This window comes from Ranitomeya imitator, chromosome 6, assembly GCF_032444005.1.
Source record: "Ranitomeya imitator isolate aRanImi1 chromosome 6, aRanImi1.pri, whole genome shotgun sequence".
Classification (NCBI taxonomy): Eukaryota; Metazoa; Chordata; class Amphibia; order Anura; family Dendrobatidae; genus Ranitomeya; species Ranitomeya imitator.
In genome coordinates, this window is record NC_091287.1 from 537605929 (window position 1) to 537626322 (window position 20394).

Consider the following 20394-nt stretch of genomic DNA (forward strand, 5'->3'; position numbering starts at 1 on the left):
TTCCATCCAAAACACATAAAAAACTCTATTGTCTACAGCCAAGCCATCAGATACAATCGTGTATGTTCCAACCCCATGGATAAGGATGAACACCTTGGTCGCCTCAGAAAGGGCTACCATCCAAGAACAATTGAAAACCAGATTAGAAGAGCCACCAGAATATCAAGGAATCACATGCTACATTACAAAACTAAAGAAGAAAATAACCGGATACCTCTAGTAGTTACCTACAATCCAAATCTGGAGGTGCTAAGAGGAGCTTCACGGAAATTACAACCTTTACTACAAAAAGATGCCGGCTTAAAATCCATTTTTCCAGATCCCCCACTACTGTGTTTTAGGCAGCCCCCAAGTCTAAGAAGCATCATTGTCAGAAGCTCCCTGTCCTCTCCAACAGCTGCAGGAACCTTTCCTTGCAACCAGAAAAAATGTAAAACCTGTCCATTTATAATGACCACGGACAAGATAAAGATTCCCAACTCACATCAGGACTACAAGATACCAGGTACCTTCAGCTGCATCACATCTAATGTGGTGTACTTAATTATTTGTATTAAATGTCCAACTGGGGGTCTGTGTTATGACCTGGTGGTTAGGAGCACCCGGAATGACCTGATAGTTAAACCTCATACAGGACGAGCTCTGGGATGTGGGAACTCTGCTGACCGCAAGCCCTAATCCTATCACACACACTAGAAATAGCCGTGGAGCGCTCCTGACCAGACCTAGGCGCCTCGTCACAGCCTAAGAACTATCTAGCCCTAGAGAGGAAAATAAAGCCTACCTTGCCTCAGAGAAATTCCCCAAAGGTAAAGGAAGCCCCCCACATATATTGACTGTGAGTAAAGATGAAAGTCACAAACGCAGAAAATGAAACAGGTTTCAGCAAAGGGAGGCCAGACTTACTAGATAGACAGAGAATAGGAAAGGTAACTTTGCGATCAACACAAAAACCTACAAAAGACCACGCAGAGTGTGCAAAAAAGACCTCCGCACCGACTCACGGTGCGGAGGGACCACTCTGCATCCCAGAGCTTCCAGCTAGCAAGACAAAATCATGATAACCAGCTAGACAAGAAAACAAAGAACAAATAATGACTATCAGGAACTTAGCTTCTGCAGGAGAAGGCAGGTCACCAGAGAGATCCAGGAGCGAACTGAACAAATGCAAAAACATTGACAGCTGGCATGGAGTAACGATCTGAGAGGAGTTAAATAGAGCAGCCAACCAAAGGATAAACCACGTCACCTGTGTAAGGAACCTCAGAAGCCGCAGCTTCACTCATAGCCACCAGAGGGAGCCCATAGACAGAACTCGCCGAAGTACCATTCACGACCACAGGAGGGAGCTCGACAACAGAATTCACAACAGGTCTGTATGTTGGGGAGACAGGGCAAAAACTGAGAACAAGGATAAATTCTCACCGCCATACAATAAAAGAAAAAAGAATGGATCTACCTGTGGCCAAACATTTTTGTATGCCTGATCATAGCACCATAGACCTGAAATTACTTGTAGTGAAAGGTAGCTTCAAATCTCAGAGAGACAGGAGAATCTGGGAGTATAAATTTATGACGACCTTTGACACACTTAGTGCAGGAATGAATGTGTCGCATGGATTTATGTCTTTTTACATCAATTAAGGAATTTGCCCTTCAGACCATGTGGGGTCATCATAACAGAACCAGACCCCAATCAGAGGACAACACAACATTCACTCCTAATCTAGGAACTTTCCAATATTTATGGACACAACTGTTTATCACTTATCACTCTCCCATAATGACAGTTCTGTGCTGTGTTGAGGATTAAATATGTGATTCTCCAGAATTTGCTTAAGTCAGTGCCTGATGAAGAGACCTGAGTAGTCTCGAAAGCTTGCAATTTGTTACCATCTTTTCAGTTAGCCATTAAAAGGTATCAACCACTGAGGACTCTCAATTCTAAATATTTTTCAATTCATGGGTAAAAAGTGTCCTCCATGAATAAAGACTTTTCCATTACTTTGGTAGAAGATGACAGTTGGTGCTTATAAAATTCTATGGAGTACTTACAGCAGAATGTCTGTATCTGCCTCTGGCTCCTCCCCTCTCCATAGAATGTCTATGTATTCCTCTAGCTCCTCCCCTCTCTATAGAATGTCCATGTATTCCACTAGTTCCCTCTCCATAGAACGTCCGTGTATTCCTCTAGTTTCTCCCCTCTCCATAGAATGTCCGTATATTCTTCTAGCACCTCCCCTCTCCATAGAATGTTTGTGTATTCCTCTAGCTCCTCCCTTTTCCATAGAATCTATATATATAATTGTCTAAGGGTTTTTCTGTCTGTCTGTCTGTCTGTCTGTCTGTCCTGGAAATCCCGGCTCTCTGATTGGTCGAGGCCGCCAGGCCTCGACCAATCAGCGACGGGCACAGCGACGATGATGTCATAAAGGACGTAGACATCTCGCGTTTCTGATTCAGCGACGGGCACAGTATCGACGTAGATGTCATAATGGTTGCCATGGCGACGATGATGTCATAAAGGTTGCCTCGACCAATCAGCGACGGGCACAGTCTGCCGCGAATTCTGGAATCATCATTGTCCATATACTACGGGGACATGCATATTCTAGAATACCCGATGCGTTAGAATCGGGCCACAATCTAGTGTCCATATAATCCTCTAGCTCCTCCACTTTCTATAGAATGTCCCTGTAATCCTCTAGCTTCTCCCATCTCCATAGAATGTCCATGTAGTCCACTAGCTCCTCTCCCCTCCATAGAATGTCCGTGTATTCCTCTAGCTCCTCCCCTCTCTATAGAATGTCCATGTATTCCTCTAGCTCCTCCCCTCTCCATAGAATGTCTGTGTATTCCTCTAGCTCCTCCCATCTCCATAGAATGTCCATGTATTCCCCTAGCTCCTCCCCTCTCCATAGAATTTCCGTGTATTCATCTAGCTCCTCCCCTCTCCATAGAATGTCCGTGTATTCATGTAGATCCTCTCCTCTCCAAAGAATGTCCGTGTATTCCTCTAGTTCCTCCCCTCTCCATAGAATGTCCATATATTCCTCTAGCTCCTCCCCTCTCCATAGAATGTCTGTGTGTTCCTCTAGCTCCTCCCCTCTCCATAGAATGTCCGTGTATTCCTCTAGCTCCTCCCCTCTCCATAGAATGTCCGTGTATTCCTCTAGCTCCTCCCCTCTCCATATAATGTCCATGTATTCCTCTAGCTCCTCCCCTCTCCATAGAAAGTCCGTGTATTCCTCTAGCTCCTCCCCTCTCCATAGAATCTTATAGGCATCAACTGTAATCTCCTATCTCCGTAATGGGAAAGTCTGTCTTCACTGAAAATATATTTTACTCCTCAATTGAGAGTAAAACATCAGTCCCGGAGGAGAAAGAAGCAGTTTTATCTGTTAGAATATATTAGTAAATTACTTAAATTCATATGTACTATTAATTTGTGAAATAAAATTAAAACAACGGTTACGCTTTTAAGGAAACAACTTGCAATAATAAACCCCTCCATGAGAGGGCGCCAGAGGTCTCCATTCCCAGTTTAGCATTCATGGCCACCTGCGTCGCCTAGGTTAGCAGTGTGTAATTTGTACCTGTAACGGGAGCCGGGCAGAATGTGATATCCATTCCTTTCAGCGAAGAGTTAACGTGCGTGTTCACAAAACACTCAATGGCGGCTTTGTCGCAGTCACAGAGGAGTTTCTCACAACCGCTGCCAGACTCTAGGGGGTAAGACAAACACAAGACCCCATTTATAGATCTCCTTTCCGCCATCTGCCCTCCTTTATAATGGCATGTACAATGCACACAGTCCACCGCCATTCACCTCCACTGTAACCCTCGCATGCTCTTATTAAAGGGGAATTGTAGTAAAACATAAATACGCTCTAATTACGGCTTACTTGGATTTCAGGTCATTATCAGGTCTTAATTAAAAGGGGTTTCTAAGACCGATATAAAAATAAAATAATAACCCCTTAGCGGTAAAAGTAATTAACAAAAAAGTCTTCTTATCTAAAATGCAAAAGGTCACAGATGAAAAAAACAATGCCATCACTGAAAGCTTTGATCATCTGTGATGTTTTATTATTATAATTCATTTTTTATGCTTATTCCCAAATGTAAAAGAGGACAAATAGAGGTAAACTTGGCTTTTTCTGGCGACCATTGGACCTCAAAGGCTCCTGGACCGGAGCAGTACGAATTGATGAAAGTTACTGGTGTATCAGAGCTCATATATACGCACGGTATAAGCCCTCTTTATAGGAAGCTGTGCCCAACTTACAGAATCCGGTAGATGTCTGCACTTACCAATATACAGTATATGAGCTCCGCTCCCAGAAAGGCCCAGAAAGCCCAATTTTGGATGTGATTTTGTTAAAGGTACAGAATCTGAGGGCGTAGCTGTACGGCGTGCAAGTATAGTGAGGCTCTTATCTTTTTTTCCACACCAATTATATCATTCACTTTATATATACACTATATGTCATGTTTATTCAGTGATTTATGGCTTTCTCTCCCTATCTCTTTTGCTGAGACGTGACATCCCCTATCCAGAGTCACTGCAAAATGGCAACTGCATTCCCTGCCTCGGCTTTTATACAGGCTGCGATAATCCTTCCAGATTGGTTGTGCTGTACCATGGGATGTGATAGCTGTAATGCATTATGGGGAAGCCTGTTTGGCCGGTTTCTGGCGGATATTTTCCCATACGAAGCCCAAATATTTTTCAGAACAGCCATGCATTTATCTCATGCATAACTCCATGGATTGTCGTTCAAAATTGACATTATTCTTCCCATCCATTTTCTCTATGAAACGATGGAAAAAAAATTAGCAGATATCATATATTTTTTTTTTTTTTCATTTACTGTAATATTGTATTTCAAAAGAAAAGGAAACAGATGGAAAAACTAACGCCATAGATGAAAACTTTAGTCATCTGTGACACTTATTTTCACCCATTCCATAATGAAATAAAGGAGGAATAGAGGTTTCTATATAGGAAAAAATACAGTTTATATCGTCCTTCCATAAATTAATGTATACCGGTAATCACTGGAATACGCATTTATATTTCCTGCGACTGTAGTTATAAGTATTCACAGCAAGCAAAACAAATCAAATAGCAATTAAGGCCGGGCTCAGCGGAGAGTATGACAAATTGTGTGTTTTTCCTCCACACATAAACAGTGGATGTTTCTTTCATATCTGTATACCATCCGTAAGTCTGTTTCTTTTTTAAGCTCATTAATCCGAGTATATGAAACGTCCATGTGCTGTCCGTACGCAAAACGAGCAGACTGCGGACGAGGAGACTGTATTTGACCTTTTCAGTAAATTGTTCATGCAAAAACAGATGTAAAAAAGGATACACGGCTGCCACACAAGCAAAAAATGGACACACGGAAGTCAAAAATGGAGATACCAATGCAACAGGAATGTAAAAACGTATTTTTTTCAAGATGAAAATCGGACAATTTTGCGCACAATCATCTAAACCCAGCCTTACATCCATATGAGAACCGTCCATGTTTTACATCCATTTTTTACATCTATATTTCCGTTTTATTTTTTACATCCGTATTACAGTTTTTCTTATCTGTTTTATTGATCAACAATTAAAAATAAAATAATATTCCAAAACAGTTTCCTAAGTTAACAATTGCAAGGGATCTGTAAAAAACAGATGGTGTCTGTATGGCATCCACTATTGACTTGAAAAATGGAACAGACTGGTGCAAGTTGCAGGTTTTTTTTATACTTGGACCATAGTTGGTGTGAACTACTCCACTGACCCCACTAGGCCATATGCTTTCCCTATGATATCCATTTTTCATATGGGCAGCACACAAACATATAACATGCATCTGAACGAGCCGGAATCTTCAGACTTCTCTGCTCACCGTTGCATATGATCACATAGGCTTGCAGCAGAATATAATACTTGACGAGTCCATGGTCGTTTTGGGTCCAGATCCTCAAATCTAAATTGATCACATTCCTCTGCCCGCCCTATCTGCGGCAGAGCCCACCCCTGAGGTGCCCATGTCATCTTACCACATGTCAGGTTCTTCGTGAGACAAGTGACATCTGCACTAATTTTAGAAGGGTCCCAAACACAATCCATCTCCAAAGCTTCTTCATAACACTTGCGATGCTGAAAACAGCAACTGAAATGAAAAAAAACAAAAACAAAGATTTTATAGTGTCACCTGTGACGACAAAGCGTTTATTCTTAATTATGCCAGATGTATTGTTAAGTAGGTCATTGGACATGAGCCATTGTTCATATGATGTAATGGTCAATTACCATATATACTTGAGTAGAAGTCGACCTGAGTATAAGCCGAGGCACCTAATTTTGTCCCCTCATCCCCATCCTTGTCTGCGTGGCTCCTTATCCCCATCCTTGTCTGCATAGCTCCTCATCCCCATTCTTGTATGTATGGCTCCTCATCCCTACCCTTGTATGCATGGCTCCTTATACCCGTCCTGGTATGCATGGCTCCTCATCCCCATCCTGGTATGCATGGCTCCTCATCCCCATTCTTGTATGTATGGCTCCTCATCCCTATCCTGTTATATATGGCTCCTCATCCCCATCCTTGTAAGCATGGCTCCTTATCCCCATCCTTGTATGCATGGCTCCTCATCCCTATCCAGGTATGCATGGTCCCCTCATCCCTATCCTGGTATACATGGCCTCCTCATCCCTATCCTGGAATGCATTGTCCCCTCATCCCTATCCTGGTATACATTGCTCCTCATCCCTATCCTGGTATGCATGGCTCCTTATCCCTATCCTGGTATACATGGCCCCCTCATCCCTATCCTGGTATACATTGCTCCTCATCCCTATCCTGGTATGCATGGCTCCTTATCCCTATCCTGGTATACATGGCCCCCTCATCCCTATCCTGGTATACATTGCTCCTCATCCCTATCCTGGTATGCATGGCTCCTTATCCCTATCCGGGTATACATGACCTCCTCATCCCTATCCTGGTATACATGGCCCTCATCCCTATCCTGGTATACATGGCCTCCTCATCCCTATCCTGGTATACATGGTTCCCCTCATCCCTATCCTGGTATACATGGTTCCCCTCATTCCCCCAGCAGAAAAGCGTTGAGAAAGACAATTTAAAGGGGTGGGGGAAGTATATTCGCTCTCACTTGCCCTACGCTACAGGTTGGCACCCTAAGTTCGATATGGCACCCCGGCTCAATGCTGGCAATCCCTAAATAACCCTAGAAAGGAGCAACTATCCAAATCGTCACCAAACGATAAAATGCTACACTGTAAAATAATAGAATATGTCTCCTTAAATTAACCCATGGCAGTGCAGGGTCATAAACTGAAGGAATATACAGAAAATTAAATGGTCCCTATTAAAGTGAACCCCCAAAAGATATGGCAGTTTAAATGATAGCCCAAATACTGATTGCAAGGCCGTAGCATAAGATACCAATAATACAATCCTGCGATTTACTAGTATACACAACTTGAAGGACAAAAATGCAGGTTAATTGAACAATGTGGGAGAATAACCCTGAGTCGGAGCTGTGAAATATAAAAAGGGGGCTTCCTCTATCTATACATAGACTCTATAGGATCAGCCCAAAGATCATGGCTCCAGCTCATGGAATACAGATCTGCTCCATCACCCATAACTGAACTCACAAAGACGTTTGGAGAAAATCTGGTTGGGAACATACTACTGTATATGATGTTGCTGGCTGGAGATGGATATACTTTATGTGCTACAATCTTGGTATCTGTCATATGGAGGAATATGGGCTGTGACTGCAGACTATACTGGTGGGAGATGCAAAAGCTGTAGGCCAACCAAAAGGTGGGAGACAGTGGGTATTACCTGGTTGGAACTACCAGCCCTGGGTTAGAATATCGTAGACTGGGGGCATTTCACTGTGGCCATCTACCCAGAGTTGCTGCAATATCATGGACGTAAGGAATAAACATAGTTGCATTGTTAACCTGCCTAGGTGATTTTTACAACCCACAACCTCACCCATTTAACCCCCTTCCGAAATCGGGTGTAATAATACGCCAATGTCGCACTCCCTCCCTTTGATGTACGCTCCGGCAGTAAGCCCACATCTTTCCCGGCACATGTCAGCTGTTTTGAACAGCTGACATGTGCCCAGAACAGCCACGGGTGGAATCAGGATCCACCCGCGGCTATTAGCCTGTTAAATGTCGCTGTCAAACTCTGACAGCGGCATTTAACATGCACTTCCGGCAATGGCGGCAGAAATCCGCCCATCGGTGACCCCCATCACGTGATCGCGGGTCATTGATGGGTTGGCATGACAATCAGAGGTCTCCTGCAGACATCTATGGTTGTCACTGCCGCATTGCTATGAGCGCCGCCCGGTTGTCGGTGCTCATAGCAAGTGAGTCATTCTGCTACATACAGGCGATCTGATCATCGCCTGTATGTAGCAGAGCAGATTGGACAAGTGCAGTGTCTAGTCTCCCATGGAGACCATTAAAGCATGCAAAAAGTAAAAAAAATGTTTTTTTGAAAAAATTAAAAAATATAAAAGTTCAAATCACCCCCCTCTCACCCCATTCAAAATAAAACAATACAAAAAATCAAACATACACGTATTTGCTATCGCCGCTTTCAGAATCGCCCGATCTATCAATAAAAAAACAATTAACCTGATCGCTAAACGGCGTAGCGAGAAAAGAAGTCAAAACATCTGAATTACTTTTTTTGGTTGCCGCGACATTGCATTAAAGTGCACTAACGGGCAATCAAAAGATCATATGTGAACCAAAATGATATCATTAAAAACATCAGCTCAGCGCGCAAAAAATAAGCCCTCATCCAACCCCAGATCACGAAAAATGCAGATGCTACTGGAATCAGAAAATGGCGCTTTTTTTTTAACAAGGTTTGGGATTTTTTTTCACCACTTAGATAAAAAAGAACCTAAACATGTTTGGTGTCTATGAACTCGTAATGACTTGGAGAATCATAATGGCAGGTCAGTTTTAGCATTTAGTGAACATAGTAAAAAAAAAAGCAAAACAAAAAAACAACTGTGAGATTGCACTTTTTTGCAATTTCACTGCACTTTGAATTTTTTTTCCCATTTTCCAGTACACGATATGTTACAACCAATGGTGTCGTTCAAAAGTACACAAAAAACAAGCCCTCACTATGGGGAGCAAAAAAATGAAAATGATCAATGAAAAATACCTCTGGTCATTAAAGGGTTAAACAAATCACATTCTTATCTTAAAGGGGTCAAACGTGGCAAAAATACATGGCTGCTTTCATACAAAAATGACGGCATACCTGTCCCCAGTATGTGCGTTCTTTAAAAGAGAAGAGTTGCAATACCAGCCCCAGCCTGTAGACAGATGTGGCGCTGTTTCTTGTAGAACACATCCATAGATTCCTAATCCTTTAACCCCTGCCCACCACAGCCACTTTTTGTTTTTTCGTCATTGTTTTTCCTCGCCCCCTCTTCCATGAGCCATAACTTTTATATTTTTCCACTGACATGGTCATTAGAGGTTTTGTTTGGTTGTTTATTCTATGTACTACAATACAGCGATATTGCAGTATATTCTGTAGTTAAAATGACTGTCTCCTTTGAAGCCTGGCCTGAAGCTGGGCTTCACAGGAGTACCAACATGGTTCAGCAGGCCCCTGGCTGCAATGACAACCCATTGACACCCTGCAACTGAGCGCCTTAAAGGGATTCTGTCAGGACAGGATGACTGTTCCAACCAAGTACAGGCGCTCGGTGCTCTATGTCATGGCCAATCATTGAAATCATCCTTCCCACCTGCTTGCTTTCCAACTATCTCCACCCTTTCCTGGCTTTATGAACCCAGAGCTGTCAATAAAAGGAAAGGGGGCCAGGTAGGTGGAATTGGGGAGGTGTAAATGAATGACTAGCCACGCCATGATACACTGAGCGATGGGACTTAGTTTGAACAGTTATTCTGTGCTGATAGAGTCCCTTTAGGTGCAACTATCAGATATTGACAGTGGCATTTAAGGGGTTAACAGCAGCGATTGCAGCTAAACTCTGATCGCTTCTGTTACAGGCAGGTGTTGACTGTGCGGGCTCAGCTCCAAGCACAGGATAAACATGTCCGATAGATGAAAAAAGAGATGTCACAAAGGGGTTAATTCTCAAAATGTCTTAAGTGGGTGCCATAACAGGTCTGTCCCCTATGTTCTCACCTGTCAGCTGCATCGATGGGTAACCCTTCCAGCTCATATCTACAGGCACAGCCGTAGTCTTCGAGGTCTCTGGGACAAAGTCCGGTTACACATTTTAATTTACTGACAAAATTAAGTAAAGCTGGGAAATTGGTAAATATGACTTGTAACCATGTAAAATGGGAGCCCAGACAATCTGCAGAAGAAAAAACACAGCGTTACGTATAACGAGGGGCAGCGTCATGTTCAATCACATTATGGGGTCACATAGAGAGGGAACCCGGGATATGGATGGGAGCGACTCATAGAGGCACAATAGTGGGGTTCTACTAAGTACTAAAGATGCTTATCATGAAGGGTAGAATAATAGTTACACTGCAGTAGTAAAATTTTGCTAATTAACTTATGGGGGTTGAAACATTTTGATTGAAACTACAAGTAGTAATCTCCTATGAAATGGCACTGGGCTTCAAAACAAGACCTGTAAGGCTTCTTTTACACTTACCGGGTTTTTTGCAATTTTCAAGGTCCGTCGCAATATCAGACTGCAAAAAACTTGTGGATCGCCGTTTTCCAGTTTCCCAATACTATAGCAAAAGTATTGGGGGGGGGGGGAAATGGTGTTCCGCATAACTGGAAGTGACAGCGCACCGCAAAAACAACCTTCCGTGTTTTTGCGACCCATTGATTTACAATGGGGGCCGTGTCTGTAAGCCGTGAAAAATATAGAGCAGGCTCGATATTTTTTCACGGCCGTAAATACGGCCCTCACGGCCACACAGTGCACGGTGTGCTGTGCAATTATTGGGGCCTGTTTTTGTGGCCCCATAGAAATTTATTGAGGCCGTAAAAACGGTCAGCAAAACAACGGCAAGTGTAAAAGCAGCTGAAGACGTGTTTGCCACTGTTCTTTTTCTAACAGCTGATTCACAGACCTTTTTTTGTCACCATAAATGTAATTACTTTGATGGATGCTTCAGTAGTCCTAAATCCCAAGGAAATGAACAACAATTACAACATTTTTGTCCAATTTGTGCATGAGCTTACCAAGAAATGATGTGACACTTTCTATGTTTTTAAAGACCCCATCGAATGTGAAGTTGTCTGAAAGAAGCCAAAGAAAGATGTGAGGACGATGCTCCTTTTAACTTTACATAGCACCTTATGCCAAAATGTTATGATAATTTACATCAGAGAAGGTGAAATCAATCCTTCAGGCTCAAGATCTCACATCTCAAAGTCTTTGTAGAAGACCATAAATGACAACAATAAAAAATAAATAGACCCTTGGCCAAGTCAAGTTGAACCTTCCACTCATCTTACTCCAAAGGCCGGCAACATGAATAATGGAGACAATGCCAAAAATAATAAATATTATCTGGACAGAATACAGGACGTGTGGTTGTCACCAGGAGTAACCTTAACCTCTTAAGGATGTGGATATTTGTAGCCTTTAGGAGAATTTTTCCATTTTTGCTTCACTGCAATTCAAGAGCCTTAACTTTTTTTTAAAAAAAATTCTTTGATTTTGCTTTTGAATTTCAGGGTGTGGAGGTAGATAAAATTTTATTTTTTATTTTTTTTTTTATATATAAAGCATGGGGAATACCGTGATGGAGCTGAGGTCATGACCAAAATCCGGCATTGAGGGGAGGATTGCGGTGGAGCCCAATCCGGAATCCCAGTCAGGTACTGCTTTAAACGTTTTCAGTGTCTTCATGACACGAATAGAGATTAAAAATGTAACCGAGCAGAGAGCCTTTGGCTCCCTGCTCCTCTGCTTTTTCTGCCGCTCTAGGTCTGTGACCTGCCAGAAGTCTAAAGTGCAAGGAACACGTGAGGTAGCATAAAGACATCACTTCATCGTGCCACCTGTGCCTGGCTGACTGCAGAGAGATGGACCAGATGTGTGTCCCTCAATGTAGGAGAGGGGTCAGGTGAGTTTCATTGCATTTTTGTAAAGGTACAAACCTTTACACCCCACCACAAACTTTTGGCCAGAATTTTACTGCAAAGTACACCATAAAATGAGTGCAACAATCTCGGTAAAGGTGAATGACTACATTAGTTTTCCCCAGTGTGCTTTTTAATATTTGTAATTTAGAGAACTGATTATGGAAACTGCAAAAGGGATACATTTGTAAAAAGGCTCAGACTGGTATTAATATAAAAAAACAATACTCACCTAACTACATCCCTTGGCAGCTCCAGTACCAACACTGGTAGTTATCGCTATTCTCTACTTTCTGGTCCCATCTCGAAATGACAGGAAATGCCTGCTCAGCCAATCGGCTGCTACAGCAATGACACACCTCTACTAGTCATTGGCTATGCAGGCATTTCCTGCATGTATAATGAGTCGCCCCAGCAGGGCAGTGGGGTACTCGGTACCAGGTCCGGTATTAAAGGGGAAGTCACGGTGGCTTCGACCCGGTCCGTGGCCCTGGGACTCAACTAAAGGGAATGGTCTTTTAAGGGGAAAATGTTTATAAGTCTGTCGTGATGCCACCTGTGGTGTTCAGTTAATAGTGGGACCGACGCTGCATTAGAGGGGTCCTTTAGGGGATATTATTGCAGCACTGATGGTACACTTCCCACAGGTAAAGAGGGGTCCCCAGGGGTCCTAAGGTGTGTGGCAAGGTGGTGAATGCCGACGAATAAGTGGAGGACACAAGTTGTAAAGTCTTTACCTGGTTTACTGTAGTTAGCAGGCCACAGTCCAGGGTACCAGGCATGGATGATGGTATGGCCCGGCCGGCCCAGAGGCAATGGAAGGTTCCCTTGTTCCAGTAGAGGTCCGTAAGCCTTTTCAACTAGCGCTTGCTGTATTTGAGGTCCCTGCTGCCTGAAGATTCCTGCAGTCTTCTATCCCCCCTGTCCTGAGACAGGTACCTGCATGACCAGCAGCTTGAGTCTTTTTACAGGGACTCTATCATGCCCGGGCTCCTCAGGTGCTGCTGCGTCTCAGGTGTGGTGTAGGCAATGTCTTTATGATCTTATGCCCTCCAGTTCTGCCAAGTGTTGTACAGTTCCACTAAGGCCTCGGGCTCCCGGTACCTGGCTTCTGCGCTATGGCTCTGAGGGTGTCCTATCGCTGTTCCCCTCTGAGCCCTGTTCCTCTCCTTTGCTCCTTCCCTTCCGGTTCCTCCACATTCACCCCCTCAGGTCTTCCTCCTTCCAGAGGCTGCAGCTCGTTTGTGGCTACCAGGCCTCTCACGTCTGCTCCAGACGTCTTTCCTCTTCAGTGTCTCACTAACTACTCTCTGCTTGGTCTCCATGGACCAACTGACTAGCTCCTCCTCCAGGTCAGGATACATATAGCTTAGGGAAGTCGGGTCCTGAGCTCCCCCTCCTGGCCTGGATTCAGAATGTTTTGCATGTGTGTGCCTTACCTGGTGAAGAGAACCCTATTGCCTCTGAGCATGACATTACCTTCCACGAAGGAAAAGCAACATCACTGCAGCTACCAGTTACCTGGGGTGCTGCATATAACGCAATCAGAAACCAGGAGCTTTGTGACAAAAACATCAATAATTTTATTATATTGAAAAAAGGTATTGTAAAATAACACATAAATAAGAAGACATGAACAAGAATGACAGTAATCATTTACTATATACCCCGGTGACACTTAAAAATCTAGCATAGTGCAATATGAATACTATATCATACCCTAATAGGCAGGGATGCTGGGCAGGCATATGGTAACACTAGTCTGGGGTGTCTAGAAGGCTATCCCACAATATAAATTACCATGATCACCCAATTGTTAAACCATTGTAAACCCCCCCCCCCCTAGGAAGCAATACACTGTGTACGCAAAACGCGCGTTGAGGTTCCTTCTTTCTCGCTGGTGGCTCTCTTCTTACTACTATCTAAATGTGTCATGTAGCTATGCACAAGCACTTTGGTTACAATGTTTTAACTGACAGTATTACACGATGGATAAGTATCTGCCTGTATTTCTCAGTATCGAGGACACCATTAATCCTGACTAAATCACCAACTCCAGTTGTAGAAATGCAGCACCAAAGTTGCTGAACCCTCTACTGAACTTCACTGTTCCTGCAGACCCTCATTATTTTGCTGCTTTTCTGTGAACAAAATGCCTTCTGTTATAGCCAGATATTTCACATTTTTTGCTCATCAGTCCAGAGCACCTGCTGGCATTTTCTGCACCCCAATTCCTATGTTTTCGCACATAGTTAAGTTACTTGGCTTTGTTTCCATGTTGATGGTATGGCTCTTTAACCGAAATTCTTCAATGAAGACCACTTCTGGCCAGACTTCTCTGAACAATATATGGAAGTAGCTGGGTCCCACTGGTTGTTTACAGTCCTGAGTTGATGGCACTGCTGAACATCTGATTTTGAAGGGAAGTAATCAGGATCTGTCTTTTATCTGCTGCACTAAGTTTCCATGACCAACCAACTTTGCATCTACAGTTCTCAACTTTGCCTATTTTGTGGTGCTTCTTCAAAACAACTTGAACAACACATCTGAAAACCCCAGACTGTTTTAGAATCTTTGCCTGGGGTAGACCTTTCTAATGCAGTATAACAACCTTGGGTCTTATTCTCTTGCTCAGTCTTGCCATGGTGTATGACTTCCATCCAACAGGTGGCTGTCACGATCCATGTTTGGATGTGTGGCAGACCTGGTTTCCCTCTGATTTAAACTTTTTTTCCTTTCTGGTCATTGGGGGTTAATGCAGTTTTCCCCCGGTGGCCGCTCATGTTATTGCATTGCATTGCTGCTGGGTCAGCTGATGTTTGTGACCACTCCCACCATCCTTTATAAGGTCACCTGGTGCATCAGCTGACTGTTGGTTATACAGGTCCTTTTAGGAGACCAACCTCGCAGTGGCAGCTCCCTGGTGTCAGCCTAGTCTGGTGTTTGGAGCTCAGTTGCTGTACTATCTGTGTTTTGTTACTTTGTAGTTTGTGCATTCACCTTTTGGTATCGTGTTCCCGTCACTCTCATATTGTTTATTCCTGTTTATTTGCTTTGTGGTGCTGTTTACACTGTTCACCTCCTGGGGTGGGGGTTGGGGGTTTAGTTCAGGGTTTAACAGGAGACAGGGACAGGTCGGTGACTTGGGCCTCCCTACTTTCAAGGGTACCCCCAAGTTAAGGAAAGACAGGGCTTCCCCTAGCCTGAGGGGCAGTTCAGGGGCCCAGATACCTAATCCACTGTCTTCCTATTTTTGCCTCATGACAGTGGCGCTACAGAGTTCAAGTCCTGTTTAACTCTGAAGAGGCAATTTGCATATGACCTGTCTTCCACAACCTCTCCTTTGTAACAGAGTTTGGCTGTTCCTCACCCAGTTTTAGGCCTCCTACTCAGCAGTTTTTGTTTCATTTAATGACTGTGTTTCAACCTAACTATGAAAATAATCATCATTATCACCTGTCTGGAATAATTGATTACTAATACACCAGATTATAATCCTGCAAAATCCCTGACTGGGTACAAGTGTAGCTAAAAGAATTGTGCCTGTTTTGAAGGAAAATAGCGAACACCAAATATTAATGGGATTTATATTTCTCTTTTCTTTATTCACTTTGCATTTATCAATTAATAAATATAAACTATTAACACTTCTATTTTTGAAAGCATTATTGCAGCATTTTTTTCACACATGCCTTACACTTTTGCACTCTACTGTGCACTTTTTGCCAAATTTTGCTGCTTTTTGATGCCAGAAAACTGGTGAAAATGCAGTGATACACGTCTCCCAAATTTATATCAATAGTAGTGATCATCATCTTGAGCTTACTTACTTATGTTTTTTATTGGTAGGTCGGAAAGCTCTGATAACATAGGAGATGCTCCAGATTCTTGAGAATATGTAGTCTCTGAAAAACAAGGAGCATTGATCAAGAACATGATACCGATCGACAGTCCAGGTGGGTTCGCTGGTGTTTTAGGCTACATTTCCACAATGAGCGTTTGCTGAGATTTTGATGTTGCAGATTTTCTGCACCATTTTTGCCCCCATGAAGTAAAATAGGTTACTTTAATTTTTTTTTCGAAAATCCACAGCGTAAAAAAGTCACCAAAAGCTCATTGTGGGAAAGTAACCGTTTAGTAATTTGTAGGTCTTGCTTCTACCAGGGTTCAGGCTACAGGACTGGTAGGACTGGTTTTATCTTATAAAACACCAAAGAATGAAGTTGGACAGAAAACCAAAAAGTCGGTCAACCCACAAGTGGTTGGTGGATGGCATTCAATGTCACCTAACCCATAACTTTGATGAGTACATGCCTCCTGTTATATCTAGATCACCATCCTATCACCGATTATCCATCTTCAAAGATAACGTGACCTCATAATAACATTCTAAATTGATTCATCAAGAAATTGTAGAAGAGTACATCACCATTCCCTATAAGTGCACGTAGTCCACAAGTTACATCCGTATTGTGTATTTTGCATGGTACGTTATTCTTATATCTTACGTTACTGCTCAGTGGTTAGAACTTTTGCTTTGTATCAGTGGGATCATAAGTTCAAACCCAATCCAAAATGACATCTAAATGGAATTTCCTCCAGGTTCTCCTGTTTTCTCCTTCATCTTGAAAGTATACTCAGAGTCGAACTGACTCAAGTTTGTGTATCTGACTAAGTCTGTGATCTCCATTGTGGACAAGGACCATGTTGGTGCTACATACTCTATGGGAAAAATATATATTTATAATGTTCCTCCAAATGAGACATCCCCTGTAAAAGATGACCCCTTTACTTGTACAAGATTTTAGTTTCATTATAAACTACCATATTGGCAAATGTTGGTCTACTCAAAAATGTTCTGCTATAATATGAATTGCGTAAGTAGAAGCTTGTAGGGACCCATGAAAAATCCCCAACCGGGTCCCTAACTACATGTCACAGAACTTTGATAGTATTTGGTCTTCCCATAGGAGACCTTTTGGTCTCCTCTAGACTCCAGAACTGATGTGCAACTCCTGGTTTCATCATAGCAGAAAACAATTCCATCGATTCCTGGTCAACCCCAAAATCTGTAACACTCCATGTCCAAATTATTATGACCTATTTTGCTCAATTATATCTAACAATGAGATGAAACAAATGTACCCAAGATGTCATCCTATGAGGACTTGTTTTTTTGCCAAGGTGAGTTATAGGTTTTAATGTTGCCATTCACTTGATCATACAAGGTATTGAATAACGGAAATAAAAACAAAATAAAGGTCCATGAAATGGTGAAAAAAAGTGTAATTGTTTTTGTCAATGTTGGCAAAATAATTCTTTAGGCCAGTCCAATTTTGGCAATGCCAACTTTGTATTGTTATTTATTTATTTATTTATTTAAATAATTATGGGTTAATAAGAACCAAAGATAAGTAATTTTTCTTCTGTTGATAGTCCGTTATTGGGACTTGTTTCTCTCATAGTGAGTTGTATTTTAGAATTTCATAGATCAAAATTTTATGGTTGCGTGATACTACATTTATTTTTTTTTAAAGAAAAAAATATATCTTATTTTTTCATTAAGATAATAAAATTTTACATTTTTTAAGATTTTTGAAAACTTTTTTATCAACTTATTTATTTTTCTTTCTAAGAGACTTGATCCTACAATTATTTGATCGCTTAGGGTTCTTTCACATTGCATTCATGCACCCGTTCAGTGGCCCGTAGGGGCTTAGGTCTGAATCCCCCCGCAAAATGGGATTTGGACGTATGCGCCGGGTGGGCCATAGACTATGATGGTGCCAGCAGAGCAAACATGCGCTCTGTCATGCATCATTTTTGAGAAAGTCCGCCTCCAGTAGGCGTACAATCAGTCATAGTAGACTTTGTCTGAGTGTCCACCTCCAGTAGGCGTATACGCTCTAAAAGCTGCACGGCAGAGTGCATATTCGCTCTGCCGACATCATTATACTCTATGGCCCCGTCGCCGCATATGTCCAAATCCCGTTTTGTGGGGTTTCGGGCATAAGCCAGAGCGGGGCCAATGAACGCGTGGCTGAATACAATGTAAAAGCACCCTTATACAGTATGCTGCAATACTCTAACATTTTGGTATATAGTAAAAATGTAAGGCCGGGTTTCATGGGTGTACAAATATGGCAGCAAACGAGGCTTCAGTAAGCTCTTGGTAACTCATTGGTGCCGCACTTTTTGTAAACATTTAAATGCTCCTATCAGTGATTGACAGCGGCATCTAAATGGTTTAGTAGCAGAGATTGGAGCTGGCTCTGGTTACTCCAGTTACAGACAGGTGCAGTCTGTATAATACAGCTGGCAACCAAAATGTATGGCATGAACTCTGCTACTGAGCCCTCCATTCTCTTGCACCTGGCATAGGACTTACTGGTACATCCTATGCCAGTAAGTGGTCAATGCAGAGCTCGGCTGTCTCAGCCCCTTAGACTATAAATGAGGTGGTAGTGGGTATACTCAACCACGAGGGGCTTTGGACTTTAATCTTGGGATCGGTAGGGGTCACAATGGTGAGATTCACAGCCAGCACCAAATTATTACTTTTCCTGAGGATGGATGATAACTAAGTATTAATTATGGGACACCTTGCTTAGAGTAACATACTGGAAGGGCGAAGCTACTTAGGAAAACGTATTCCTTGTCAACCTATATTAGACTCATACATCTTGGCAGTTATGGTTGTTAGACCACCCGATAGAAAGGATAGTAAGACCCCATACTTTTCTTTTAATGAGTTTCAGCTCCCTCTATAATAACTGCTCTATATTTTTGTTCCAAACGAAAAAGAACAAGCTAACAATAGGTTACCTAACAATTCTAAAAAATTGTAAAAGAACATTAATTGTTCTTTACTTTTTATTCATGTACTTTTTGTATCACTTCATCTCAGCTCTCGAGATCTCGGCTTGTAGTTATAGAATTGGAAACGTCAGTATTTACGTCGAGTGGATTATGGCGGGATTTCATGTTCAGCCAATGCATGGTGTTGTGCACATTGCAATAAGTTGCACAATTTCTTTTTCCGCATCGTTTCTGCATCAATTCCTTCTAATTTTCAAGATCTCTGCCTACCATCATTCAATACGAACACTCATTGCTTACTTTCTGTCGATGAAAGTCTGCCCTGGTCATGTTCACGCATGATCACATAGATAAACAGCTTGGCACAGCCGTAGCACAGCTATCAGAGCCGTGTCCCGTAACGAGCCATCCACCTTTGTGTCCTTTACATTACCGCTAAGTGTTTTTCCGCCTTGGGACTTGGGCCAGTCTTGAACTCGTAGACCATGGGAGTAAGATGTGCCAAATTTATTAAGGGCCACATTCCTCTCTATTAATTTGGCACAACTTTTAGCTGGCAGAGTACAGTGTCTACACCACACCATTTATTCTAAGCGCCACTTATATTTTTTCCACGGGATAATTTTCAGAACCTCTTCAAAGCAAAGAAAAAACTCGGAACGCTCCTTCATTTGCCACATCTTTGGGCAGTGCGATTGCTCAGAAACAGTATCTGCACCACGACTCTTTTTCGAAGCCTCACCCACTGTTTTGAGAAAGAGAAATATTTTTACAACTATTTTTTAGGCCAGCTTTCTGGTGTACAGGGGACATTTAATTCTCACGATTTTTTTTTAGAAAAAAAAACAAACTTTTCCCTAATCAATCACTCAATTGCTTTTATCTGATGAAATTAGAATGCTATTTTAAAATATGCAAAAAACATGGGTAACCTTTCAGATCAAGTAAGCTCTGGGGACAGATTCTCAGTAAGATCTATGTCCAGCCCATAGATCTTAGCAGCTCATTTACATATTAAGAAAAACATGGATTTCTTCCAAATAAGACATTGGATTGCAGATATCAAAGTACATTTTATTCAGCTTTCTATGCCCTAGATGTCCATATGCAGCGCCCCAGAGTCCTGGTTCGTTGCAGTAATGTTATTCTTCCACCAGGGGGAGTGGTGTTACGTCTGAGGGCAATGAAGGAGATCTTCTGTCCAGGTATCACAGCCACACACACACTTCACACTCCAGTCCACCAGGGGGAGCTAAGGGTTCTATCTATTAGGCCACTCCTCACATTAGGGTAAAACTGGTTAGGTTAGGAAGTTAGTCAGAGCGAGGAGAGGAGAGTTCCTGGCTGGGGACCGATGAGGAAAGGTCTCCCGGCCAAGCTGGCTAGGGTGATCTCTAGTCAGATC

At 42.5% G+C, this 20394-nt stretch overlaps 1 protein-coding gene across 2 annotated transcripts in view; it reads right to left on the reverse strand.

Annotated features, from left to right (window-relative positions):
* Positions 1 to 20394, reverse strand: part of OC90 (otoconin 90) — a 255001-nt gene that overhangs the window by 77903 nt on the left and 156704 nt on the right. For both annotated transcript variants that reach the window (XM_069731932.1, XM_069731933.1), the window contains 5 exons: positions 16001 to 16075; positions 11265 to 11321; positions 10239 to 10413; positions 6064 to 6176; positions 3597 to 3725 (listed from right to left, as the gene is read on the reverse strand). In XM_069731932.1, the coding sequence (XP_069588033.1) occupies positions 3597 to 3725; positions 6064 to 6176; positions 10239 to 10413; positions 11265 to 11321; positions 16001 to 16075 (549 nt within the window). The remainder of the gene's footprint in view (positions 1 to 3596; positions 3726 to 6063; positions 6177 to 10238; positions 10414 to 11264; positions 11322 to 16000; positions 16076 to 20394) is intronic.